The sequence below is a fragment of the Serinus canaria genome, chromosome 1 (genome assembly GCF_022539315.1).
Source record: "Serinus canaria isolate serCan28SL12 chromosome 1, serCan2020, whole genome shotgun sequence".
In the NCBI taxonomy this organism is placed as follows: Eukaryota; Metazoa; Chordata; class Aves; order Passeriformes; family Fringillidae; genus Serinus; species Serinus canaria.
In genome coordinates, this window is record NC_066313.1 from 107,162,139 (window position 1) to 107,189,856 (window position 27,718).

The 27,718-nt window shown below is 46.5% G+C and overlaps 1 protein-coding gene across 1 annotated transcript; it reads right to left on the minus strand.

The window, feature by feature from the left end:
* Window positions 1-1,357: 1,357 nt before the first annotated feature.
* RPL8 (ribosomal protein L8) lies at window positions 1,358-5,200 on the minus strand. The gene is made up of 6 exons (XM_009089621.4): window positions 5,073-5,200; window positions 4,786-4,929; window positions 3,186-3,327; window positions 2,724-2,942; window positions 1,817-1,932; window positions 1,358-1,557 (listed from the first exon to the last, which is right to left on the minus strand). The coding sequence occupies exons 2-6, from the start codon at window positions 4,921-4,923 to the stop codon at window positions 1,399-1,401; spliced, it is 774 nt and encodes a 257-aa protein (XP_009087869.1). The 5' UTR covers window positions 4,924-4,929; window positions 5,073-5,200; the 3' UTR covers window positions 1,358-1,398.
* Between the last annotated feature and the right edge of the window lie 22,518 nt (window positions 5,201-27,718).

The following is a 27,718-nucleotide window of genomic DNA, read 5'->3' on the forward strand; positions in this document are numbered from 1 at the left end:
ATGGGCACTGTCAAAACCTGGAACAGCAGCAGAGGCAGCCAAGGGTCAGTAACCATCTCCCTCTTCCCAAAAAAATATATGGGGTCAATAGACTCAAATGTGGTTGGAAACCTTGATTTTCTGTGAGTCCTTTAGGTGCATTTAATGCAAATTCTTGTGGAACATTAAATACTTCAGCTGCTCTTCTGATGGTGTTTGGGAGGAGCGTTACACTGTGGGCCCTGTCAGGAGAGCACAGGAACCCAAGAGCTTCTGACCACATGGCAAGAACAGATGTGAAGTTCAGACCTTGATGCAATCGGAGTAATATAAACATACAAAACTTGCCTTTGCTTTGCTTTCTCTTCCCAGAGGGCTCTGATGCCTTTCTCCAAGGTGTGGTTTGGGCTTTTTAAGTTGCCTTTCCCTCCTCAGACACGTGTGGCCAGCTCCAGTACTGGTTTTGTGGGTGGGTGCAGTGTAGAAAGGACTTTTCCCACTTTGCATTCCACTGGGTTCCCATTAATGCAAGTCATTCCCATATGGCTTGACCCCTCCAGCACAGCCAGAGCTGCTGCAGATCAACAGGAGCCCTGGCTCTGGGTGTGCTGACACATGAAGCTGAGCCCCATCTGCAATCTGTGATTTTTCCCTCCTAAGGCCAGTCCTGAAAAGCTGTAAAAGCCATTTTGCACTAAACCCCATTACTTTTCTCATTCCCTTACAGAAGCTGGCTTTTCACAGGACAGCTGTTCTTAGGAGAACACAGCTTCCCAGTGGACATTAGTGCTACTGCTCACATTACTGCAGCACCTTGGAATATCCCATCATGACCAACCTGCTAAGGGGAGATGTTTGAAGCTGTCTGCCCTTCCCAAAATCTGATGAGGGAGCAGTCTGTGTAACACCTTGAATTTTTGGCATCTTTCATTTGGCTTGAGCCTCAGAGATACAAAAGGAAGACCAAACCTTGCAGTGAGAGCAGCTGAAATACTTCCCAAGTCTGCAACTCAAGGTTCCCCTGCCCCAAAAGATGAAAATGGATAACCATTATGTTAGAGATTATGAATTTAGGAAACTGAGCATCCTTTCAGCCAGACTGCCAAGTTTAACCACAGGATTACTGGATTGCTTTGTCAGGCCTCAGCTTCCACAGAACCAGGCCAACAAGAACATCACACCATGGCAACAAGAGCATCCACAGCAGTGTTACTCCAGCCTGCAGGACCAGCTTACAGACTGCAAGTGCTGGCTGAGAGAATCCCTGCTCTGCAAGGCAAGGGGAAAACCCCCGATCTCCACTCACAGCTTCCTGTGCTGAACACAATCCCAGCTCTATCCCCACTGCAGCAGCAGACAGCACGGACTGCACACGAGCTGGGTTGTACAGATTTATTGTGTGGCTCCCAGGGTGGGAGCTCAGTTCTCCTTCTCCTGCACAGTCTTTGTGCCGCGCAGCCGGCCCGTGCGGCGCGCGGCGATCAGCCCCACCTTGCGTCCCGCGGGAGCGTCCCTGCGGATGGTCGAGGGCTTCCCGATGTGCTGGTGGTTGCCTCCTCCGAAGGGATGCTCCACAGGCTGGGTGGGGGGGAAGCAAGACAGCAATGTAACCACAGAAACTGGTGCTCAACAGAAATCAACAGGTTCAAGGGGACAAAGAAATAAATACTTCGCTTTTCACTGGTGCAGTCACCATTAAGTGCTGCCAATTCACCCTGTGGCTGCACAATTATCTGGGAAGCTTCCCTCCCAGATACATGCCAGGCTTGTCCCAATATCCCACAAAATCTTTCCTGAACTGTCAAGAGGGGACAGGGATGACTCTGGACAGACTCACGTTCATGGCCACACCACGGACACGTGGCCAGCAGTTCCTCTTGGCCTTGTACTTGTGGTAGGCACGGCCGGCCTTCAGGATGGGCTTGTCAATACGGCCTCCACCAGCCACGATTCCTGCAGGGAATGGCAGGAATGGTCACACCCAAACAGAGCACACACCAGTACCACAGAAAGCCAACACCAACAGTGACATCAGAGGTGAGCTACAGCCTTCTTTCTAATCCAATACGCACAGAGTGAGTTTTCTTTCTAAAGCACTACCAGCACTATTGTGACAATTTCCTGAGCAACATCAAGTTTTCTAAGTGAAGTATGAATTGAAAGAGCTCAGGGGACTGTGAAGAACTTTGAGGTCAAATACCTACTTGTTTCATGATTTACTCAGTCAATTTTACTGGATTAACACACCAGATTACTCACTTTGGTGTCTTCCATGCAGAGGCAGGCAAGTGTCACCAGCAGCCATCTCAGCTGTCAGACAGGTGCACAACAAACTTGGTGCAGCCTCTGCTTCTTGGCAGTAGTTTTGTCATTCCCTGTCAGACCTCCCAGAACACTCCACCCACCTGACACCACCAACAGGCTCCTTCAGTGTACCAGAAGCAGGAAATCAAAACGCCATTTCCCATGGAAGTTTTTCCCCAAGAAATGCAGATTTTACAGACTGAACAATACCTGAGGACAATGAGCATCTACTTTTCTGTCCTCTCACTAGGTCAAACCTCCAAATTTAGGTTAGCAACATGCAAAAGAAACGTGGGTGTAAAATACAAGCCAGGCACCTGAGCACAGACTGTCCAGCCTGCACATGACGCTGTTTTCAAGGTGGTTTTTAAAAGTGGGGCCTTGTTTGGAAAATTCAGCTACAAGCACCTGGTGACAAGTTCACAGTGACTGCTCCTTACCCACAACAGCTCTGTTTGCAGAAGAAATGACCTTCTTGGAGCCTGAGGGCAGCTTCACTCTGGTTTTCTTGGTTTCAGGGTTGTGGGAGATGACGGTGGCGTAGTTCCCGGAGGCGCGCGCCAGCTTCCCGCGGTCACCGGGCTTCTCCTCCAGGCAGCACACGATGGTGCCCTCGGGCATGGTGCCCACGGGAAGAACATTCCCAATGTTCAGCTGGGCTGCAAAGAGCAAGAGAGCAGCCACGGGTTCACTGGGGGCCCTGGGCCGGGGTTACAGCCTTGCTGAACACGGGAGGGCGGTACCACAGACCCTGCGGCATCAGGGTACTGCCCTCCAGCATCCCCAACTCCAGGAGCTGGGACACCCTGCCCTGCCCCAGCCCAGCCCAGCCCTGCCCCAGCCCAGCCCCTGTCCCAGCTCAGGCGCAGCCCTAGCCCAGGCCCAGCCCTAGCCCAGCCCACCTTTCTTGCCGCAGTAGACGAACTGGCCGGTGTGGATGCCCTCGGCGGCGATGAAGAGCTCCGTGCGCTTCTTGAAGCGGTACGGGTCGCGGAAGGCGATCTTGGCCAGCGGCGCGCCCCGCCCGGGGTCATGGATGATGTCCTGTGGGAATGCAGAGCTGCTCGAGGGCAGGACACGGCCCCTGCCAGGGGCCCTACAGGAACCAAAGAGAACTGGGGGATGGTTACTCTGGGATTATTCTTAGCAAGACACGTCTCAGGGCTGAAGGTTCACATTTGATACAACACAAGCTGCATCCCATCCTATCAGAGAAAAATTCCTCCCTGTAAGGGGGGAGGCACTGGCACAGGCTGCCCAGAGAAGCTGTGGCTGCCCCATCCCTGGAAGTATTCATAGCCAGGCTGGATGGGGCTTGGAGCAACCTGGGATAGTGGAAGGTGTCTCTGCCCATGGCAGGGGATTGGAACTGGATGAGCTTTAAGGTCTCTTCCAGCCCAAATCATTCACTGATCACAAGATAATGCCTGGATAAGTGTGCTGCTTGTAGCTAATCCTGTCTGAACAGTTTTATTCCTGACATTCTGCAGGAACCCAGTCTCTCCATACTAAGAAAGCCACTTTCACTTTGCCCCACCACCTTTGGGCAGGACAAGCTGGGCACAGGCAGAGACTTCTCCACGCATTTCCTTGGGATTGAAGCATTTCTAACATTCTGCAATCAGCTAAAAAACAAAGTTTCTGAAGCTCCTAAATAAGGAAGCACAACTTGTTGTTTCTTTTACACTTGAAAAAACATGTGCATTCTGTTCCTGAAACACTCTGGGATTAAAATACCCAACCATGTATTTACAAACTACAGTGATTGACACATCTCTAAGATGTGTTTATCTTTTAGAACAGCTCATAAACTGTTGGTGTCCACTGCTGACGTTTTTTCAGCCCTGTTGGCCAAATCCCCTGTGTAGGACCAAGTTCAAATCAAACTCTGCTACCCACCTTCTATCACCACTTCAGTTAGGTGAGACTGAAGAAAATTCTCTCTACAACTGAGCATGCCTGGGCTGTAGAACAGTGAAGGGCTGCTCAGAGAATCCAGCCACTACCACTGCTGGCACTCTACAGTCCCTGACACCCAAAAAGTCCCTGCAGCACCCCTGAGCCACTATCATGCCCCAAATACAGCTACTGCCTTGCTTCTACTGCTCAAGACTAAAATGATGGGTATCACTTGGCATTTATAAATATTAGATTTTCTTTTTAAATATACCATTAACTACATGGGAAACTCCCCAGCCACGTTTCCTGAGGCACAGGGAATTCCTAGGCAACATAAAACCACGCTGGTAGTGCTACGCTTAGCAAAGCTCCAGCAGAAAACCCTACTGCTGGCCAAGGGTGCCCCCTCTGCTGAGATGCTCTAGTACACCTAAAAAAGTTTAACTTTTCAGGAATACGATCTATTTAAGAACAGAGAAACCTGGATCCGGACCAAACGGGATGAGGACCGGCCAGAGGGCCGCGGGCAGTGCTGGCAGCGCAGGAGTAGCGGGGCTCTGCTCCCCGGGACGCGGTGCCCAATGGCCTCCGAGCCGCCCGTACCTTGACGATGCCCTTGATGTAGCCGTGCCGCTCGGCGAAGTCCACGGCGCGCAGCTTGGCCGGGCCCTTCCTGTGCTTCACGTGCGCGCGGAACACGGAGCCCGCGCCTTTCCTCTGCCCGCGGATGACGCGGCCCATGGCGCCCTGCGGGGACACGGGGACAGCTCAGCGATACCCGCGGCCCGCTCAGCGACACCCCGCTCGTGCCCCATCCCCGCTCTGCCCCTTCCCGCGGCCGCTCGGGCGCGGATGACGGCGGATCGGGATCACGGCCTTCCCGCTCCTACCTCACTCCGGCCTCCCCGGGAAAGAAGGAAGGGCTGACGTCACGGACGCGCCGAAGGCCTTCCGGCGCGCTGACGTCACGCGGGAAGGGGCGGAGCCTGGGGTTCCCTCATCTCCTCCGGGCCCGGGACCCCGGGAGAGCCCCGGGATGGGGCGGGCGCGGACAGCGGGCACGGACAGCGGGCACGGACAGCGGGCACGGACAAGGACAAACGGGTGCGCTCCGGGATCCGGCCAGGAAGGGTCAGGCGCTGCGCGGAGCCGGAGTTCGGGTGCGGCCGTGCCGTGCAAGTCAGTACATTTACCGCACAAAGGAACACAAATAAAAGCGGCGCGCGCGAAGGCGTCTCGATTCCCTCAGAGTGGTTTTACAACGTTAAGAGCAGCGGCAAACAAAGCCCAGTCTGAAACACTCCAGCATGCGTTCCAGTGGATAATATAAGCAAAACCTATACATTATATGAATATAGGTAGAGAATAGATAATGTAAAATATTCCACAGCAGTGATTGCTGTCTCCGAGCAGCGTGGTTCCACGGGAGGCCCCGCGGGGACCGGGGCTGTTTCCCCTCGCTCCAGACCCGCAGGTCCCGATCCAGGCGGGAGCCGGGTCAGAGCCCGTCCCGGGCAGTTCCCAGCAGTGCCCATCCCGAGGCAGTTCCCATCCTGGGGCAGTTCCCATCTCGGTTTAGTGCCCATCCCCGGTGTGAAAAACGCCAATCACTTGTTTTTAAAATTTTAAAAGTTTAATAGTAATAAACCGGTTATAAAAATAGTAATATAATATAATATAATAGTAATAATAAATATAATTAAAGTGTAATAAAAATTTGAACACTTTGGATTAGGACAATATGAGACAATAAAAACACGGAGTTACGGACAGTCCAGATACCTCTTTCTGGGCAAAATAAGCCCAAAAAAGGATCCACGTTAACAGAGGATTAACCCTTAAAAGCAATAGCCTGTTGCATATTCATACACCTCATACATGATGCATAAATTCCATTCAAACACAGGATTCTGTCTGGTCAGTGTCAATTTCTTCCTCTTAATCCTAACAGCTCTTCATGTCTGAGCGAGGCAGGAAGAACTCGATAAGAGCAGTAAATTCTTTTCCTCTGAAAGATTTAGGTGTCCTGTGGCTGCTATCTCGGTGCGAGCCCTCTCTTTTAAAAAAGCATCTTACATAGCATAGTTTCTATTTAAACGTTATGTTATAGTCTAAAACTGTATTTTACACACTACTTAAGCAAACTAATACAGCATAGCTTTCTAACATAACACACATAGTATTCATTTTAATATTTGTGAAAAGCCAATCATAAGGTACGCATTTTTCATACCAGGACAGTTCCCATCCTGGTTTAGTGTCCATCTGGGGCAGTTCCCATCCCGGGGCAGTTCCCATCCCGGTGTTTCTGGGCCCGTTTCTCTGTGTCCTAAAACACTCCTTGACACACTGCGAGGGGCCAGGGAGGAAGGGGGGCAGAGGCAGCTCAGAGTTCACGGCTCCATTCCTCCAGGGCTTTCTTCACACAATCACAGATTGAATTATGCTGGAAAAGACCTCGGAGATCATCAAGTCCAACCTGTGACTGAGCACTACCGTGTCACCCAGACCAGGGCACTGAGTGCCACCTCCAGCCTTTCCTTACACACCTCCAGGGACAGTGACTGCCCCACCACCCTGGGCAGCCCATTCCAATGTCTAATCATTCCTCCTGTGAAGAAATCCTTCCTGCTGTCCAACCTAAACCTCCCCTGGCAGTGCTGTCCTCCATCCCTGGTTACCTGGGAGAAGAGACCAGTCCCCAGCTGGCTACACCCTCCTGTCAGGGAGTTGCAGAGAGCAATAAGGTCGCCCCTGAGCCTCCTTTTCTCCAGCCTAAACATTCCCAGCTCCCTCAGCCTCTCCTGACAGGACTTGTGCTTCAGACCCTTCCCCAGCTCTGTTCCCTTCTCTGGGCTCTTTCCTGCCCCTCAATGCCCCTCCTGAACTGACGGGCCCAGAACTGGACACAGCACTTGAGGTGTGGCCTCACCAGCACCCAGTACAGGGGGAGAGACATTTAGTTTAAACCTAAAACTAAGAGATCCCAAGCCTGCTGTCCTGGGATCTCACATTAACAACCAAGGGACCCTGAGCTGAGAGCTGCCATGCCAAATCCTTCCCTAAGTAGCTGGACCAAAGGTGCAGTTTGTAGGAGGAGGCTCCAGCCATCACAGGTACAGCTGGATCTGTAATAGACTGCATTGTGCAGTTTCAGAGCTGCAGGTTTTGGGTGAAGAAGTAACTGAGGATAAAACCCCAGCAGGTACTTTAAGCTGCCTTTGCCAGATTTTAATCAATATTAATTAGGGCATAATTGAGAGGTACAGCAAAGCAGAGGTAATCACCTTAGTGTTCCTAATCAACTTGGGCTTCGCCTGGAAGGGGAAATGAAAAGTGCCTTAACACCAGATTTTCTGCATCAGAGGCCACTTTTCCAGAACAGGTCACTGCCAATGACCCAATTCACTGAAGATGGACTATTTAACCTTATTTGACTCACTGGAAATTAGGAGCAGCTCATCAGCCCCACACATGCCATTGCTCCTCTCCTGCAGCTGAAGAACCTATGCATCCACCACACCTTGACAGGTGAGCTTTCCCACCACAGTCTTCCTGGGGCTGGTGGAACTCACCCTCCTGTAAGATGCAAAACCCCTCGATGCCAAGGGCTCTGAGCTGGGATCATTGTTGGATTCAGCCCAGATAAAAGGATTAGCATGGCCAGGAGTCCACTCTGCCCATCTGCTGGAGGTCACTGTCCCTCACACAGACAGTGTGACAACTGGGCCCCATGTGACAGCTCAGTGCACCATGGCAAAGTGCCACTCCCTTTGGTTTATGCTGAGTTTATGTTCATGCTCAGTGAGAACATCTCGAGACTTTGATTTATGGCTCCTGTGGCAGCAGGAGTCTGGTTAGTTTTTGCCACTAAAGACAAGGGACAGATCTCTAAGGAACTAGATAGGAACCTGCATTTCCAAAAAATGCCCATAAACTCAGCAAATTACATTGGTCACTCCTCATTCATGTTCTTAGTAAGGACTTTGTAATCACGGAAGTAGTTGTGTAATGATTTAGAACACTCATCAGTTTCATTATCCTGTATCAACTGTGCTTTGTTTTAATTTTATTGTTATTTAATTTGTGGTGCAGTCTCCACAGTGCTGTAATCATCTGTGAAGCTGCAGCCTCCTGATCCTATTGTGGGCTTGGGCAGCTGCCACCCTACCCAGGTACTGCTGCAACACAGAGGGTAAGGCTGGAACTGGGATCATCCTCAACTCCTCCCTGCCACCTTTTGGGTGCCCTTAATATGGGTAGAAATGTCTGTTCCAGAAGAGTGTGAAGAGTTCTGAGTTCACCATCATCACATCAGAGGCTGTTTCAGCCTTTCCTCCCAGAAGTGCTGAGTGGTTGTCACCTATTTGTGTCACCACAGGCTGTGCTTATGCACACCTCAGGATCAGAGCATGCTGCTGCCCAGGGCCCCAGGGCTGGTATCATCCAAGGTGACTCTTAAGTATTTTTCCATCAGAGAAAACCAGGCGGAGGCTGGGAATATTATGCATCTAGGTCTCTATGCACTCAAGATTCTTTAGGATGCACACTTGAATGCAAAACCCTGAAAGCCTCCAAGTTTTCTAGCCTAGATGGCATTCAGAAATTAGAGAAGAAATGCAAAGAGATGACAGAACTGCATTAATGATGATGTAATTTTCTTCTGAAAATTTCCTTCTGATTTATTCTTTTATAAGAGACAACATTAGTTAACACTTTCATCATCAAGGAATAACAACATTGTATTACCTGGCCCATCCAAGCACAAACTGAGCTCAAAACAAAGTTAAATATTTACTTTAGCTGTGCTTTCAAAATTAATGGATCCAAAGAAATGCAAGCAAGTGATTTACATTGGATAGCAATTACAAAATACTGCCCAGGTTTGTCAGAACAGTGTGGCCAAGAATTTCAGTGACAAAGAAATACGAGTGTGGAGCACTACCAGAGATCATAATTCTCTTTAACTCTGAGGAGTGGAGGTGATGCTGTGGTTTGAAAAGAGGCTCCCAGGCCTTGGGCTGATGTGATCTCCCAGAACCAATCTGTGGGATATTTCTCAGCATGAGGAGGAGGTGGCAGTGCCAGAGCTACAGCAGGACAAGCTCATGCTGGGCAAGACAGTGTGAGCCACGGGGCTGCTGAGAGCAGAACAAAAGCAATGCAGGTGTTCCTGGCACTGCCTACCATCTGCACTGCTGTGCAACAGCTGCTCTCATGCAGCTTTCAGCCCTGAGATTTTTGCCTTCAGGACATCCTCTCTGGCAGTTGTATCCTGCTTTTGGCTAGAATAGAGTTAATTTTCTTCCCAGTTGCCAGTACAGGGCTGTGTTTTAGATTCAGCATGAGAACAACGTTCACAGCAACAACTAAAACATCAGTGTGTTTAGCAGTGCTTTCTCTAAATCCAGGACTTTCCAGTGCCTCATGCTCTGCCAGTGAGGAGCGGTGAGGGAGCATGGCCAGGACAGCTGACCCAAGCTGGCCAAAGGGATATTCCTCACCATAGTGGGTTGTGTCCATATGAACTGGGGCTGACCACTGCTCAGGGACAGGCTGGGCAGTGGTCGGGGGGGTGAGCAGCTGTACTGTGCATCACTTGTCTCTTGAGGGCTTTAGTCATCTCTCTTTTTTCCTATTCTTATTGTTGTTATTATTTTTTTACTTTATTTCAAGTATTGAACTGTTCTTATCTCAACCCATGAGTTTCGCCTTTTTACAGTTCCCCTCCCCATCCCACAGAAGGGGGAGGTGGGTGGGTGAGTGAGTGAGCAGCTGCTGGTACTTAGTTGCCATCTGGGATTAAACAACAAGAAGCTGCTTTGCTTTAAGACATGACAGCCTTTACCAGTCTCACTGCCTCTCTGCCAGGAGTTACAGCTGGTGGGAAGAGGAGCAGAGGCAGGGCCACTGTGCTGGAATTCTCTGGCCAAAGCCTGTTTTTCCACCAGCACTCAGACTGTGCTGGAGCTGGGAGAATTTTCTTACTCCCCTGAGGATTCTCCAAGCCTGGAGCAAGCACAGGGTTGTCTGCTAACCCAGGCACATCCTGCACATCTGCACAGCTCAGGGGTCTGAGGCTCTCAGGAAGCCCTGGCCTCCTGTGCCTCCCAGGCACAGGAATCCAGATGGAAGTCTGATGGTGCTAGGCAAAATAGGATGTGCTTCCAAAGCATGGCTGCAGCACATCACAGCCTGATATTTTGGAAGCAGCTTCATCCTTTGGCTGCTTCAACTACAACTGTGAGCTGAGCTGGCTGAGTCATGGCCCCACATCCTGATTCCAGGGCAGTGACACTCGGCAGCGGGGAAGCATCCCCACTGCTGGGCAAGGCCAGGTCTTCTCTCTCCACAGCCACTTCCATGGCACTGTGGCTGCTGGAGCCCATCCCTCAAGCATCTCCCCTGGCTGGCAAATTTGCAGGGATAATAGAGAAAGGATAAAAACAACTCCCCTGATTCTGGAAGGGCTTTGGCAGAGCCGTGGGTGCACCCGCGTAAATGCACAGTGGGAACAAGTCAAGGGTGTGTTGCCTTAATTAATCCTTTCATGACAGTCACAAGCTAATTTGCTGAAGGTTAATTGCACTGTAAATAGCAAGGGGTGGTGTTCTGCTTGCAACAGATGGCAGCCACCAAGAAATTTTGATGAGATTGCTGTTTGTAAAAGGGGAAGAAACAGCAAGGTTTCTCTAGGACCCTGCCTTGAAAGAGAACTGAGAAGGGAAGCCCTTAACTCTGTGCATCTTTTGAAAGGGGAGGAAATAAAGAATGGCTGTAAGTGTTTTCTCTCTGGGAATGGTATGCTGCTAGGAATATAATCCTGACCTCCTTTAGGTGGGCACTTACCTCTGTTTATGGTTTTACTCGGGGGCTTTGCCTGTGATCAGGAACTGACACGTGGACTGCTGCCAACCTGCAATCACAGTTCCAGTCTGCAAAAATAACACACCTGCTAATCCCAGCAAACACCCTCGGGGAGATCCTATTACTGCTGCTCCAGAGCAGGGCACAGGGGAGTCACCTGCTGCCACATGGCAAGGGAGGGGCCACGGACAGGAGAACAAGGGGCAAAGCCACATCTCCTGTTCTGCATCCAGAAAAACTCCTTGGACTCCGAGGAAACATCCTGGGCCTGCAGTGCTCTGTACCTAAAAGCAAAGGAGCCTTTGTGGGGACCCCCTTGCAGCAGCCCCCCCGTAGCACCCTCAGCATCCTGGCAGGGTACAGACCACTCATCTGCATTCAGCACTCCTGGCTTTCCAGAGAGAAAAATTCCCCTCCAGAGACACCACAGACCACTTCCAAAATAAATACCTTTGCTCTCCCCAGAGGAATTTCTCCTGAAAGGATCAGCTTCTGTTTGCTAACTTGAAATAGTCTCCCTTAACTGTACCAAGTTCCCTATAGCCTGTCTCATTCCTAAACCCTGGAGGGAGTTCAGGGAAATTACTTGAGCTTTCCCTTTGGCTCTTGCATGTAGCAGATGAAGTCCCTGACCACATGACAACCACTTCATCATAATTGCAGCTCTCCTCTAAACCTTCCCTGTAAATAGAGCACAGGGTGACCTGGAAGGAAACCATGCTCTTCACAGGGTTTCCTGTGCAGATCATAATTTGCAAGGCAAGGATTTAGGCAGAAGGATCCTTGCCAAGTGCCCAAAGTTTTCATACACCTGGCAACTCCTGGCTTTGGCAATACCCCTGGAATTCCCTGGGCTTGCAGAGGTGTGGCAAAGACATCGCCCGGGGGCACAAGAGACTCCGGCTGTGCCAGGGCAGGATTTATCACAGAAGCACGGGATAAAATCGGAGCAGTGTGCAGAGGGAAAAAGCCATTCAGGTGACTGTGCCTTGTGCCCCAAAGGAGCTGCCTGCTGCGCAGCCCAGGCTCTCCAGCAGGGAATGGCTTTGCCGGTTTCCTGTTATTGCGGGCAATGACAGTCCGGATTGCTCGGAGAGGGGAGACCTAGAGCCGCAGAGGTGGAAATTCCCAATCAAAACAAAGCAGTTTGCACTTCACAGACGGGTTTAGCACTGCTCATTAATTAGGTTCTGGTGACCTCTAGAGGCCCTTAGCCCAAAGCACCTGATTTCTGCGGATCTTTCCTGAAACAATGAGCACGATAATCCTGCTTTATTTTAGTTTCAAACCAAGATTCACTTTAGCCTTAGCGAGGAAGGCATTGAGGAACAGCAGTTGATTATTATTCTTTTCTTGTTGCTCTTTTCCTCCCACTAAACGCGGTAATAATAATTCCCCGTGTGCAACAGCCTCAAAGCCTGCACAGTAACTATGGTAAATATTCACATTTTAAAAAGAAATTTGCTTTGTGCATAATCAATAAGAGAGGAACTACTTCTCTCTAATGATATATTCATAGCTAATCACTGATCCTGGAAAAACTGACCACCTCTCTGGTGAGATAATCCCATTGCTTGCAAGTACCTGAATTGTGTGGGGTTTAGATCCAGGGCTGGGTGTGAGTTACAGAACGCTGCCTTTTGTGCACAAGTCCTTGCAAGGCAGAGCTCAGACTGGAGCATGACTGTCTGTTCTGAAAAATTATTCTCAGCTGCAAACGGGAAAATTGACAATCCACCAAATTCAGGGCCAAGCAACTCTGTATGTAGGAAAATTACCTTCTGCCTGTGTTATAAAATAACAATCAAATTGCCTGCAGGGAAGAGTGATGCAAGAAAATGGGTAAGAAAATAAGTGGTTTTTCACTGATACATCTGGATCAGCTTATTTTTTTTCTTAATGAGATGAACAACAGGGGCAGCTGATGGAGAAAGGGAGAAATCCACTGAGCCAATTTTCTGTCCTCTTGAGCAGCTGAGAAACAGGATTGAAACCTCACCAAGGAACTAAGAGAATTGGAAGGAGAGATGGAAAAGGAGTGAGACCCTGGCCAGAGAGACATTGGGGAGTTAACAGAGAGGCTGAAAGCCACGGAGAAGCTTAGCAAGAAACAGAAAATCTGGAGGAGGTGAAACATATCTGCAGCAATGCACAACTCTTCAGCAAACTTGCAGGGATGTGTGGGAGACCTCCTAAAGATTTCTAATTTAAGAGCACCCAGCTGTACTTCCAGATTTAGCTATTAGCTGGTTTTCCTACGCAACACACCCCCCAGGAAAAAAAAAAAAAAAAACAAAAAAAGGTTTTTCTCCTCGCCTTTCCCAAAGGACCTCCTACCAACATTTTAATGGCAACATTTGTTTGGTGACAACATTCCTGGAGGCTACAGCCAGGGCAGTTTGTGCATCCATCTTAGTAACCAAACAGAATAGCATGGGATTCTCTCTTGCTTGATAGATGTCTGTGTTCCCACAAGACAGGGGAAAGTGTATGTTTTGGTAATAATTTGTTGTTGTTGCTTTCTTATGGCATAATGATGGATAAGGTTTTTGAAAAAAGAAAATTTAATTATTTTCTTGGGGGGGTGTTTTCTTTTTCGTATTCTCTTGCTTTGTTCTTCTCCTTTGCTGTGTAGGCAATAGAGCTAAAGGGATTTCATGCCTCAAAACAGAAAGGAATTCTGAGCTACTGAGGGAATTAAAAATGGAGGAAGGGAGAAAGGTTCAAAAATGGATTTTAAAGGAATTTTTATTCAGACTGTGTAAAAACTCTTCTGAGATTGATTGAATCAAAACTCCTGAGAAACACATGGGAGAAAAGCTCAATTTGTTAAAGACCTGCATTCTCCTCTATCTTCTAAGTGCAGCCTACAAAACTAATTTGATTTTGTTGGTCCTCCGAGAAGTCCTTTAGCAAGAGAAGGCTGGGGGGGGGGGTGGGGAAACTCTCTTTTTTGATATTTGTGAGATAAAAAGAAACCCAAGCTTCAAGGCCACTTGCATAAGCTTTGTAAAGCTCTCTGAATTAAAACAGAAGAAGCATTTCTTTTGTAGTTGCCAAGAAATGCTGGCTCCATAGAGTGCACAAGCGTGTTTAATTTACACAGGTTTGTTGGCTGGATACTTTTGATCAATAGTATCACAGTGCTAATCAGAAAATGACAGGTACTTTTCATGTGGACTTTTTCTGGGTAAAACTTTTGAACTTTTCTAATCTCTTGACTGAAAACGAGGACAAAATATTGCTCCTACCTTGCCCCCAAATAGTGGTTTTCCTTCCTTTTTTCAGAGATAAGAGAAAGAATAAAAGGAAGGAGGTGAGAAAGAAAACAAACATAAAATGGGAAAATAGAGAAGTAAAATTCCTTCTCCCTCCAAGCAACTGTCAGGGTTTTTTTCCATTAAATATGCCATTACACTTAGGATTTCCATTTCCAAATGGGAAAAAAATGCGACTGGCTCCAAATATAAGAACAATGCTTGGGGACAGGCCTAAAGTGAGCAATAAATCAGAGCAGAAAATGTTTTGCTTGGGGAATACATTGTGATTAGTTCATAAATAATCCTCTTTTCTTCTATATGCAACATAAAGTAAACACAGCTGTGAGCAGGGGCAGATGCTGGTGCACAGACACGTTTGTTTGCACACACAGAGCACTCAGCCCCTTCTCCCAGTCCAGCTCTGGGACAGCCCAGGAGGAAGGGCTGTGGCAGAGGGGATGAAATGGTGTCAGCTGGAAGCCTCCTCCAGCCAGAGGAGCAGAGCCAGGCAAGTAGGGAGCACTGGGAGACGTCACCAGGAGGAAGCAGCCCCTTGGCAGCAGGAAACTAACTCTGTGTATCAGTCCCTGCAATAAAATGCTGTTTAGTTCTTAGTAATTGTGGCAGTCACAAAATATTTGTTTCTCTGTGGCAGGATCACATAGTGGAGGAGGCTGTGCTGAGAAAGAGGCTTGCCAGGGTGTCTTCCCAATTCTCAACCCAGACTCAAATATAAGGTTTATTTTCTCCATTTTGGGCCCTGTTGCTGGCCTTGCAGAGTTTGCCCTCTCAACAGGCATGGAGGTACTAAATATCATTGTTATTATTATTATTATTATTATTATTATTATTATTATTATTATTATTATTATTATTATTATTATTATTCCTTGTCCATCTGAACATTTCCTTAGTAATTTTTAGCACTTAGAAGTGAAAGGTTTTTTCCCCTTAAAGGCCCCTGAGGAAAGGCAGCTTCAGTATCTCCAGGGATGCTTCCAAAATCCAGCACAGGTGAGCCTGGGGTGACAGACACAAGTGGGAGCAATGCTGGGACAACTGCTTTCCCTACCAGACTTGAGGAACTTTGCAAGATTAAACCAATTAAATTCAAAGCAAGTCTGAGGTATCTAGAGGGATCCTGAGTGAGCCAAAACTCTTTTGCAGGGAGAAAAGCAAATCCATCCACCTTCCAGCAGAACTTGCTGGGATCTGTGTGGCAATTTCCTCCCTCTCAGATCTTCCAGTGAATTTTTCCATGACAGGGATAATCCAAGCTAATCACTTCCATTTGACCCAGTATAATCACCACCTTCCCCAAATGGAGTTAATAGGCACTTAATTCTAAACAAGTGAAGAGGATGGTTCAGAAAAGAGCTTGGAAAATCACTCTTCTGTTCCTAACACACTCTTTTATTTTATTTTTTTCCCCCTTTTAATTTGTTACCCAGAGTTGGTAACTTCTGAGGCCTAAACCACAATACATCTTGAGCTCACTAAGCTAAAAATACTGACTCACCAATCACAGCATACTAATGAATCCTCCACAGGAAAACTAATCTGTCATTTCCCTTCCCACAGGAACATGCACAAGTGGTTAAATAGCCAAAGATTTTGTACAGCCTCTCTGCCTGTGCCATTGTACACTGAGATCTTGATTCAGGTACTGGAGGCACACATTTCCTTTCTTTCAAGAATTAGTTTTTGGCATATTATTCCGTGTCTGTCATTCTGCAGCTATACTAATTTTAATTTTGCTTTGCAAGTATGGCAGCATTCACAGAGTCTCTGCTTTTGAGATGGTTCTGGTTTTATTCTTTTAGATACATGTCAGGAAGCAGTGGGAGCAGGGGGCTGTGCACAGCAGATGGGCAGTGCCCTCCCTGCTATGCTCCCAGGCCAGAAGGAACTGGGATGGGGGTCCCAGATTGGGCTCCTAAGGGCCCTGGAAATCCCCCAGCAGGGCAGCAGTGCTGTCCAAATTAAAGCTTAAAACTGCTCATAGGTGTAGACTATTCTGTGTTCTCATAAATTCACTTTTGTCACGTCCTCTTGAAATCTCCTGTAAGTAGAGATTTTCTTTTTTATGACTGCTTACTTTTTATTCAATTGCTTGTTTGGTTAGATTCAAACATGGATCTTTGAAATTGTCTTCACTGCCTGGAAAAATTCTCCCATGCAGTGATTGGGGCCCTAGTGGATTTACACAGCAACAATCTCAGCTGGCTGTAGTCTTCTCATCTCTCACCAAAGACACCTTCACCCTCTCTGCCTTCAACACCAAGGCCATTCTTCCACTGAGGAAAGGACCTTGAGATCATCTGGAGTGCATTTGCTCAGTCTTACCGTGGGATCTGCAGTGAGTGGGATCTGGTGATCACACAGATATCCCACCAGGAGGGCTTCCCTCATGCCCCAGCCAGAGACAGGAATCACAGAAGTGCCTCAGTCTTCCTATTGAGTAACTCCTGGCTTCCTGCTATTGAAAACATGTCATTCATGGCAATGTGGTGGTTTAAGGCACAGTCTCAAATAGCAGATGTTTATCTTACCAGCCCAAGACCTCTTGTGTAATACTCCTGTCTTCCCCCAGGCCAGCAGGAGTGAGGGTGAAGGATTCGGGGGCAGCTCCAGCACTTGTGCTGGCTGTGCATTCTTGCTGGGAGCCCCGTTGCCAAGGAATGGGAAACTGTGGAGTGGCAGGGCTGAGCCCTGATTGATGTCGATCCTGAAAAACGACTATTTAATAAACAAACAACCAAACAAGGCACCATATCCCCACGAGCAGTGTTAGCAGGGAAGTGGGTTGCTTGCAGATCCTCACTGCCATCTAGCATGTGAGCTTGGTCTATATTTAGCCCTTTGAAACTTTCCAGATAAGAATTCTCTTGATGTGAACTGAAACCTTTGACCACCACAAAATACACAGCGAGGCTCCGTGTCCCCGCTTCCTCCCGCCGCTGCAGGACAGCCCTCATAGTTTGTGTCTGAATCATCGGGTTCCCAGCGCTAACACCCAGGCTCCAGCAGCCCTGCCACACGGCAGGCAAACAGAACACGTGTTGGTTCGAACCTGACAAAGCAACACTGGGATTTAGGTCAGGCACAGCAAACAGGAGTTACTTGTACGCTGCACCTGGCTCCCGCTCAAACGCAGCAGAGCCTGATGAATTCACACCAGCCCAGACATGCAAAGCGGCATCTGCCTCTCCCCTTCCCACCGCGATTTCTGCTCAGACCGTGCCTTCAGCTCCTCGCCCTGTGCCCCGCGCACCAAGGCAGCCTGGCCCTGGTGGGCAGGCACACCAGTGCTGCTGCCCTGCTTCCTGCCAATCACTTGTTTTTAAAATTTTAAAAGTTTAATAGTAACAAAATGGTTATAAAAAGAGTAATATAGTTAGAGTAATAATAATTTGGACAATTTGAATTAGGACATTATCAGACAATAGAAACAAAGAGTTATGGACATCCAGGTACCTTTTTCTGGGCAGCATAAGCCCAAAAAAGGACCCACGTTAACAGAGGATTAACCCTTAAAAGTAATAGCCTGGTGCATATTCATACATCTCATACATGATGCATAAATCCCATTCAAACAAAGGATTCTGTCTGGTCATGGTCAGCTTCTTCCTCTTAATCCTAACGGCGTTGTCCTGCCCGAGCGAGGTGTGAAGAAGTTAATTTCTCCTGATAATGGAGCAATACATTCTCTTTCTCTGAAAGATTTAGGTGTCCTGTGGCTGCTGTCTCAGTGTGAGTCCTTTCTTTAGAAAAAAAAGTATCTTACATAGCATAGTTTCTATTTTAACATTTTGTTATAACATAAAACTATATTTAACACACTACTTAAGAGAATTAATACAGCATTACTTTCTAACACAACACATATAATATTCACTTTAATATCTGAAAAAAAAAAAGCCAATAATAAAATAAGCATTTTTCACACTGAGCACAGGCTGCACAAGTCACTGTTGGCACGGGGCACTGCCCTGCAGCCCCTTGCAGGCCACTGGGCTGTGGCACACAGCAGGGAGCAGACACTGCTCCAGCTGCACATCCCAGCCTGCCCACGCTGCTCAGCCTGGCCTCCTGCATGGCTGTGACCAATGCTCTGCTGGACCTCACCCCTTCTGTGACTGTCAGGACTCACAGCCTTCACCTGGAGATGGTGAATTCACCTCTCACCCCGCTGGTCTTTCAGCCTTTGTGTCTCACCTCACTGTTCCTTCATCCCTTCCCATTTTCCCCTGGCTGCTGTCACTTCCTGGTGGTAGGAGCAGGCTTTAATTTCCATTCCAGAATTGGCAGAGGCTTTTAACTCTGGATTTGTAGAGGCTTCAGTTTCTAGTACTTTAACTCCTTGATTGCTGGTTGTTGGAGCTGAATTTTGTCCTTTCTTATGTTTTGGCCCATCTCAAGATCCAGAGGATTCCACACCCTAGTGCCATTTACTTTGCATTAATGAAGTTATGGACAAATAGTATTTAATCTTTCCATTAATATCAGTGTTATTATTCCTCAATAAATGCATGGTTACATATTCATAGAGATTACATTTACTTATATTTTAAATACCAAATAGAGAATTACAAATATCACACACAAAATATGACGAGTTTAGCCATAAAACATTTCTTGGCTTTGCCAGTTCTTGATGGAAAAGAGATTTGATCCGGCTGAGACTGGAGTAACCTCACCTACAAATTTAAGACTGACTTGGTGGAAGGAGATTACTTTTTATGGGATCACTTGGGATTAGGTAGCATCTTGAATATATTGTCAGGCTGTACCAGAAACCAATTTAGCACGGCTCTATTTGTTCTTCAGCTTCTACTCAAAGTTTAACTTGTACACGCCTCAATCTTGAAATGATTTTAAATGCTTCTATTAAAAACATTCGAGAGCGAGGCACGGTCGACCGCAGAATGACTTCTCTGAGACATGTCCTAAGTGCTGGGATTCCTGAGCAGCTTCCAGACTGTTCTGAGGGAAACACACAGCTCCTCTCTACAGCACCCATCCCACTTGGCCTCTGCACCTGTGTGCTCTGGAAGGCCAAGATCACTGGATGCAATGACTCTGGTCTTCCCAATTTTTCTCTGCTCATGGCTTTGAAGCAGTTAAATAGGGGGGGTTTTCTTCACATTTCTAATTGTATGTTGGTTCACAAATGCTTGGGCATCCCCTCCTTAGCAGCCAGAGTAACTTCCCAGCCCTGGCATTTTCAGTGCATGTCTGGAATTCTGGAATTTGGACCCCAATGGTCCTTGTATGCTGCAAGTGTTGATTTGGACATAATTGCTTCTTGCTTTTTCTCCATATATTGTGTATTTGTATCAAAATTAAGAATCCTGATGGATATTTTTGGTGCAGGTTCCATGGGTTCTGGCTTTTTTAAAAAGCATTTAGAAGTGGGACTCTGAGTTCTTCATTAGGCAGTGCATTGTCTGTACAGTTGCCATACATTAAAGGAGCTGGAATAACAGTGGTGCAATATCCAGTTTCACCCAAATGAGGTCGTTGAGCAGGATCCAAGTCTGTATCCACAGAAGGCAAACACAGTATTTAAACAGAAACAAAGCCTTCGATTTATTTCATTATTTACTGAGTGCTGCCATGGTGCCTAGTGCTACATAAACATTCCCTGCCCCGGGTTATTAATACTACCAGGCACAAGCAGGTTCAAGGCTCAAAACACCTTACTGGAGATATTCCCCCAACAAGAGCTTTAAGGACAAGTTAAAAGGACAAGATATCCATAGAGGAATCCTGATAATGAAATTTCAGGCTTCAAAAATAGCGGTGTGTTCCAATAAGAAGAAATTCACATTTGAGGACCCAGCTCTCCACCCATCCCAAACAACTGCCCCTCACTGACTATGGCTGTAACATGACCCTGCCCTGTTGAGTGTGCAAGTGATGCCAGTCTGGCCTTTTCTGTGTTTGTTAAGGAACATCCACTCCTCCAACAAATATGGAGAACTAGTAGGAGATCAGATTTTGGGGCTCATACTGCATAATGATCCCATAATTAGGGAGAATGAGAAGGTTCTGGCCTTCAGAGTGCACAGCTCTGGAAATGCTGGGGAGTCACTGCAGGGTCCCCAGCATGTGTCACCAGTGGGTGGGCAGTAAAATGGAAAATGTTGCTCTGGAGGAAAGAAAGGACTGTTCAAGAGCATGTATTTAGCTCTCATAGAAGGAGTAAGGAGATAAGCTATTTGGAGGCACCCATCCAAAGAAAAAAAGAGTATTTTACTTCAAGATAACTTAAATGCATTATAAATTCTTGAGAAAGGCTGAAAAAATTGTTCTTAAACACATCAGGTTGAAATAACCCCAAACAATTACAATACAATACAATAACAATACAATACAATACAATAACAATTCTTTGATGAAAACATCAATGAGCATTAAGAAAACTGTGTATGCATGCCTAGGTCAGTGAAGATTACATCTTATGTAGGGCCATTTAAAAGACAGAGCTCTCACAAGAATTACAAATCAGTTGGGGCCCATGAAAATCATCCTGGTTTTAATTACAATATTAAAGACAAATCCACAAAGTTTTAAGTTCTGCTGGCACGGCAAGCAACCATTATAAATCTGGACAAGGGATCACACAGAAATTGTAAGTAATGACTGTGAGAGATTTCAGTACTAGCTATTTTTGTCTTTAGAAATGCTTTTCATTTCAAAAAGTCATTAGCACTTGTGCTCAGCCAAAACTTGCTCATAAGAGTAAGCAGGATTTCTTAACATAAACTGTCCTTAAAAGGACACTCTCAGCTTCCAACTAGCCTGTTTTTAAGAAGAATTTTAAAGATGTTTCAGTACATTAATCCCTGGGGTGATGCCTGTCCTTTTATCACAGTACTCCACCTTTTCTTTTTCCTCTCTGGTGTTTTACCTTGCCCTTTTGCAGCATCAAAGACACCACATGAGCTCAGGGAACCAAAAAATAGGGAGGTGAAACTGAGAGCCTGGAAAGCACTGTAAAAAGCTGAAAACAAGCCAGAGGAGCTAAACAAAGAACTGAAAAAGTGTATCTCCTTTTATTAATTTGCAGTTCCAGATACTGTTTGGAAAAGAGACAAAAAAATGTCAGGTAGTGATGTCCCTGTATTTTAAAGTTTCATTACAGCCAATATTGCAATTAAAAAGTGGAAATATGGACAAAATCTAAAATTCTCTTTGATATTAAGATGACTTTGAAAACAATATTTTTTAAAATACAAAAAATCAGCCAAAGCAAGAGTTCAGCACATTTTAGAACAGGCATACAACAGAGTTCCTCTATCCTGGCACTTGAAACCAGAAGTTTGTTATGTATATCATGGTCCAATGTCATGATGGAGGGGATAGTTCAGTGAGTGCTGAGGGGCAAACTGGGAGAGCAGTCCCTGAGATCATCAGACAAGAGTTACACAACTCTTCACTGCATTTTGTTATATTACATTTGTGTCAGCAGCCCTGTCCTGCCAGTGGGATTTGTATATTTGGGCCCATCCTCTTGCTGAGACCCTAAATGACAGCAACAAGAATCTTTCAGTAAGGCTGGCACTGTGAGCCTGGGGCCTGAGCTGCTGGAACAAGGGAGCAGTTGAACAGGATGGAAAGTTCTCTTAGCTAAAGGTCTAGAGTTTAAACCACACTGCTTTTGCCAGGTTTATCTCAGTACAACTCATTTAATCAGTACCATTCAGCAGAAAACTCCCTTGACTTTCTGATTCTAGCTGTACTGTCAATTGGCCTGGAGTGTGACAAGGACAACTGTGTGTTTATGCAACTTTTGGTGATGACTTCTTGGGAAGTTATTTGCAAAGATGGAAAAACCCTAACTCTTCCTGCTCATTGGAATAGTCTAGATGCCAGAAATTTTGTGGCTGACTAGAAAGAAACTTGTACAGCTGGACCTGTACAATAAGAAGTCTCAACTATTGATGTGCTGATAAATAGGAATTCACAGCATTAAAACACCAGGCAAGAATCAGTTCCAATGAAAGTGGGAGGCAGAGGTGGGTGAAGAGGTAGAACTGCTGACAGTGGGGCAGAAACATCTGCAGTGTAATCCTTATCTTTCTCCTGATCCCTTTTTAGAAGCTCCCTTCTCAGATTCCAAACACTGTTGCCCCTCTGAAATGAACCTGAATCCAACTGAAACCTTTGTTTGTGTTTCTCTTACCTTCTTCATTGGCTTGAGAAGGGCTGCAAGGAGAGCCCTGAGAAACAGCCACAGTGAGCCTTGCCCAGCCCAGTGCCAGCTTTACTCCAGATGAAGAGATCTGGAGCTGGCAATCCAGATCATGCATGCAAAATGAATTCCCTGCATAAATGAGCATGCACACGAGCCTGTCATTATAGGCTCCTACCACGTAACTTCAGCTGCCTAAGACTGAACACCCAGCAGGCAAGAGCCCCGTTGGAGGTGCTGTGTCTCCTGCTGACTCAGCAGGATGACAAACCTCCTCACTGGTGCCTACAGCCAGCCTGGCCATGCTCCCCCTCCCACTGTGCCAATCCCTCCCTAGGCACTTTTCCATATACAGCAGGCAACTCACATGCTACATATACATCACTCCTGGTGCCTGCTGCTATCCTACAGACAATTATAAAATAGTTACTTGGAAATGGCAGAGCTTCTTAAAGAGGCAGCCTGCTAAATCTTGGGATGCAACCCTTCTTTCTCTGCTTTCTTCTTTCCATTTGTCTTCTCAGCTGCTCTTGTCCAGCATTTGGCACTGTTCTGAAAGCTGTTGTGCCAGAGGGTTTAAAAAATGAGATAACCTTCTCCTGTGTTTTATATAGGTCCATTATGAAGACCAGAACTTTCTATCCTGCAACACCAGAGTTAATATCTCTGAGATACTCTACTGTTCTACATCTGTAAAAAAGAAGCCAAAGCAAATCTGAAAGAATTTAGTATGGAAAACATATTCCAGCTTCAATGACACACTGGGGTTTTGTTTAGGTTTCTTTATTAAGATGAGTCACAGTATGTAAACTTCACATGCAGTTACTGAAGTCATGTGTCTGCCTTATTTTAGCTTCAAAAACAGCAGCAATGCCAACATCCTTTGCTGCCTTTGAGACTTGAGAAGTCTTGAAAGCCAACAATGTTATGGTCCCCTTGTAAGCACTGTGTTGCTTTTTCACCCTTTGGCTAGAAAATAAAGGGGATGGTTCTCCAGGTGAGCCTTCTCCACTTTGGGTGCTCCATTTTAGGACTGTGGCGTTGGTAATGCTGGCTGGACTCTGCTGCGGTCAGCAATGGAGGGTTCCCCATTTGGGTTGGTCTGACAAAAGGATGTCTCATTCTGTCTCTCTTGCCTCAAGAAGAAGTGAGCCACACACAGGTGAAATCAGCATAGTTGTTAGTGCTGGAAGTTCCACTGCTACTTGCATTACTGGAGCTGTTCCAATCAGAAGTCCAGTTAGGGTGAATGGAATCCAAATCCAACTCCCCAGTCCTGTCCCCATCTTTCAGCCAGGCCCTGCAAGAGGCTGAAACTGAGGAATCTCTAGGCAGAATCTCTAAGCAGAGAGATTCCCACTGCTCCCATTCCCAGGTGAGGCTGTGCAGAGCAGCTCTGCAGCCTCATTCACAGAGAGGCAGAGCAGATTCCCCTGGCTCAGTGAGTGCAGTGCCCATCCTTGCAGGTATAAAAGGGCAGCATGCAGCCATCTATATAAAGAATGTACTTCAGATGGGTTATGTATAAACTGCCTGATGGCAAGGGTATCAAATGAAGGTCGAACATCAGAGACCTTTAGGCTATTACGAAATATGACTCATGGATTAGTTAACTGCCTGTCAGATTTTCCATTATGAAATTTAACCACAGCCCATATCTGCACAGCAGCAACACCTGTAGAAGTGCAAACAAACAAGTGGTTATATATGCACTTGCACTGAACTGGGTCAGCAGATGTGCTGTGGTATCAAAAGAATCTTTTTCCTTATTAATGAACTATGAGCTAAAGAACAAAAATGAGAGAAGGGGGAGAAAATGCTCTGGGAGTAAAACATCATTGTTTTGAAGTTCCTGTTTGCCAAAGAATCTGCAAGATAAATCTTTACAGTTCAACTGTATCAGATGAATTAACATAAAAATTCCCCTCTGCAGAATATCATTATTATAGCCATGATGAATAGCTGTGCTTCCTAATCCAAGCATTTGCTTTTCATGAGCAGAAGTCAAAAAGCAACTATTGCTGTTCTAGAAAATGACAATTTACACACTAAACTAAAAAAGAAGGTTGTAATAAATTTTGTTTCTGAAAATCAGTGAAAATATTTAGCCATTTGGTGGAAGACCCTCATAATTCTCTCAGCTGGTTGTTTGGAGGTAGCTGTAAATTCAGAAAGGCAGAAGCTATGCTCTGAAGTTTCATCATGGCAAGTGGGGCTTTTGACCTGTGTGTCACTGGGTTGATTCCACAGGTGAGAGAGACTCAGTTCACCTACTTTTAGATGCCTACTGTGTCTATCAATACATCTGAGCCTGTTGCCCTGTAGGCAATTTAAAGGTATGTCTTATCTGATCTATTTTAAATATCTACCTTAGGATGAGATGATTCATGACCTCAGTGTCTTTTTCTTGCTGTGGCTGTATCAGGGGACTAGAGGTGACTGCCTTGGCTGCAGAGCCTTTCCTGTGGCCAGAGATGAACCCTGCCTGAATGCTCTGCCCCCACAAGGCTAGCAATTTATGTGAAATGAGTTGGTTAACACAGCTCCTTGCTATGCAATGGTTTGTCCATATCACAAAGCCACCACCACATCTGGCACAAATGAATGCTAGCAGGCTGAAGCAGCCTAGAGGCTACTGATTAAAGAGGAAACCTGAACCACTTTGATGGATTTCATCATTACATCCTATTCTTGCCTCTAGAGATGTTCCAGATCACAAGGTAGGAATGGAGTTCTCACTCCTCCTACCACTGTGGCATCTAATCTGTGAAGACATAAGTCTCCATTTCTATGCCTGTCAGTCCAGCTCATTTCATAAACACTACATTCATTTAAATGCTAAACTGCTGCTCTACAAGAAGTTCAGAAGACATAAACTGTAAGGCACAATGAAAAACAATTCAGTCTCAAGAAGGAAAGTCTGAAGAGGGACAAAATAGCAGCACACAAATACATAAAAAGCAACTGCAAAGAGGAAGGAAATAAACTATTCTTCCTGTTAACTATGGAGACTTAAGTTACCCCACAGTGAGGTGACATATAAAAAGCTGTGCAGCCACTTCTCACAGCTGAACAGCAGCATTCTTCCATCTTTTAGAGAATGGGGAAGCCACCAGGAGCTGCTGTCTCGCAGAGAGGCAGCAGCAGCAGCTCCTACCTCACTGCAGGCACTGAGCTGCCTGCCTTGGAAAGAGGTGGGAGGGTTACAGCTCCACCGTGTCCGTGGGTGTCTGAAAGGAGCTGGGATCCCTTGGCTCACTAAGCAGCTTTTCAGTCTCAGCATGAAGCAGGGTTCCTTCCTCACAGCTGGGGAGCAGTGGCTGTGGTGATGTGACAGCATCCTGGGACCCTGCCCCTCAGGAGAAGCCAGTCAGGGCTGGGAGCCCTCCCCAGTTTGGAGATGCAGTTGGTATTCTGGAGATCCAGTCTGATGAGCATCCACCCGGAGTGGATGGATATATTTAGTCTCAAGGCAGTGTGATGGACTAGATGTCTCCAGAACCCTTTATCTTTAATTATTTAAGTGGAAAGGTTGCAATATGCACACTGAAGCCTGAGCTAAGCCTCTTACAAGGGAGTGGGCCAGAGCTCCAGCTGTGTGACCTGCACTGCTGACCAAAGCCAGCAAGTGAAACAGGATGGCCTTTGAAGACCTATCTAGAAAAAGAGAGACTTTTCTCCTAACAGTAAATTTTAAATAAAACCAGCCTTTCAGATGGCAGAATCTTCTTCTGCTGCCATCTGAAAGATTATGCTTCAGAATGCTCCTCTTTACTACTCCTTGTTCCTCTATAGGAAATACTGTTCTAACACAGTATAAACAAGGTAGAAAACATTAGGAGAGGTGGGGATGAGGGGGAAAGGGGAAGAAATGATTTAATTTAAAATGAAATCAGAAACAAAACAGGTTTCACTCAGCCACATTCCTATTCTCACACTCACAAGAGCTGCCACCAGGCACCAGGTCAGCATGTTTAAGCCATTTAACCAAAAATCCAGGCAATATGAAGTTTGTGCCCAGGTAATGGGTCCAGGATCTGTGTGATGCCATAGAGAACACAAGGGGTGCCAGCTCTGAAGTCCTGGGTTATTCCTGGATTGGTGACTATGCACAGGGTTTGGGTATCTTTTTGTAGCTCTTTGGAACTGTCAGTATCTCCACGTGTCTCAGCTCTGGCAGTTGTCAGGACTAATCATGTTTTTTCCTTATCTGAATGCCCTGAGAGACAGCAGGTTGATGCCCTGTGGTCTTGATGACCTGCTAACCTGGTGGCATTAACTCAGGCCACCAACCTTTGTATTACAAGTCCCTACACTACCCCCATTCCCTTCCTGGTGATCCTTCCCCTGCCAGGTGACAGAACCAACACTGCAGCAACAGGGAGGAAAAGAGGAAGAGGGACCTTCTTTCCCCTTTCTCCCAAAGACCAGTGTTGGCTTTGCTTAATGGGCTTCATGGCTTGTCCTTTCAATTCCTGGCATGGCTGTGAGGAGCTGGGGGTGTCCTCAGGACCCTGACAATCCCACAGTCATTTCTGAGCTGTCAGAGTCACCCTCTCAATAAGGAGCAACACTGGGCATTCCTCGGATGGCTGAGGCCACTCTCAACCCAAGCACTCCTGGCAGCTGCACCACAATGCACAACCACCATCTGCAAAGGTCAGACCTTACCAGGTGCTCACAGCTGGCAGCTGAAGTCAAACCCCTGCACACCAAAGGGGGGAGTGCTGGCAAGTGGTACTTGGTCAGTGAGACTCTGAATGGCTTTCAAAGAAGACTCTAATGTTACATTTATGTTACATAACATAGAAGTTGCACTTGGTATTTAGAAATGGTAATTAGAAAAGGCTTACAGAAACTGAAATGAGAAACATTAGTGCCTCCTTCAAAGTATAACTGATGCTGATTAACGTAGGAGCCATCTTGACTAGGTGCCTATTTTGATTTAGGCAATTAAGAGCTTACTAGTTCAAACCAGTTCACAATGAGAATGTGAATCCAAGATTTACTGATGTGCCTCTTTCCTTTCTTCTTGCTGCTATGAGTTTCTCTTCTTTTGTCTTCATCTTCTCTTCTTTGGGCTTGCCTACAAGAGTAAGGCACACTCATAAAGTTACAATCTACTTGTACACCAATAGTTAACTCCAGGCATTCACTCAAAGCGGGGCAGTAGATGGATACTCATGACTTTGCCATATTGAACAACATC

Bases quoted from the DNA above. Each gene is read 5' to 3' on its own strand.
- RPL8 (XM_009089621.4), bottom strand. From the start codon at position 4,923: ATGGGCCGCGTCATCCGCGGGCAGAGGAAAGGCGCGGGCTCCGTGTTC. The intron at 3,328-4,785 runs GTACGGGCGGCT...GCATTCCCACAG, and splicing joins ACATCAAGGGCATCGTCAAG to GACATCATCCATGACCCCGG. The intron at 2,943-3,185 runs GTGGGCTGGGCT...TGCTCTTTGCAG, and splicing joins CGTCTACTGCGGCAAGAAAG to CCCAGCTGAACATTGGGAAT.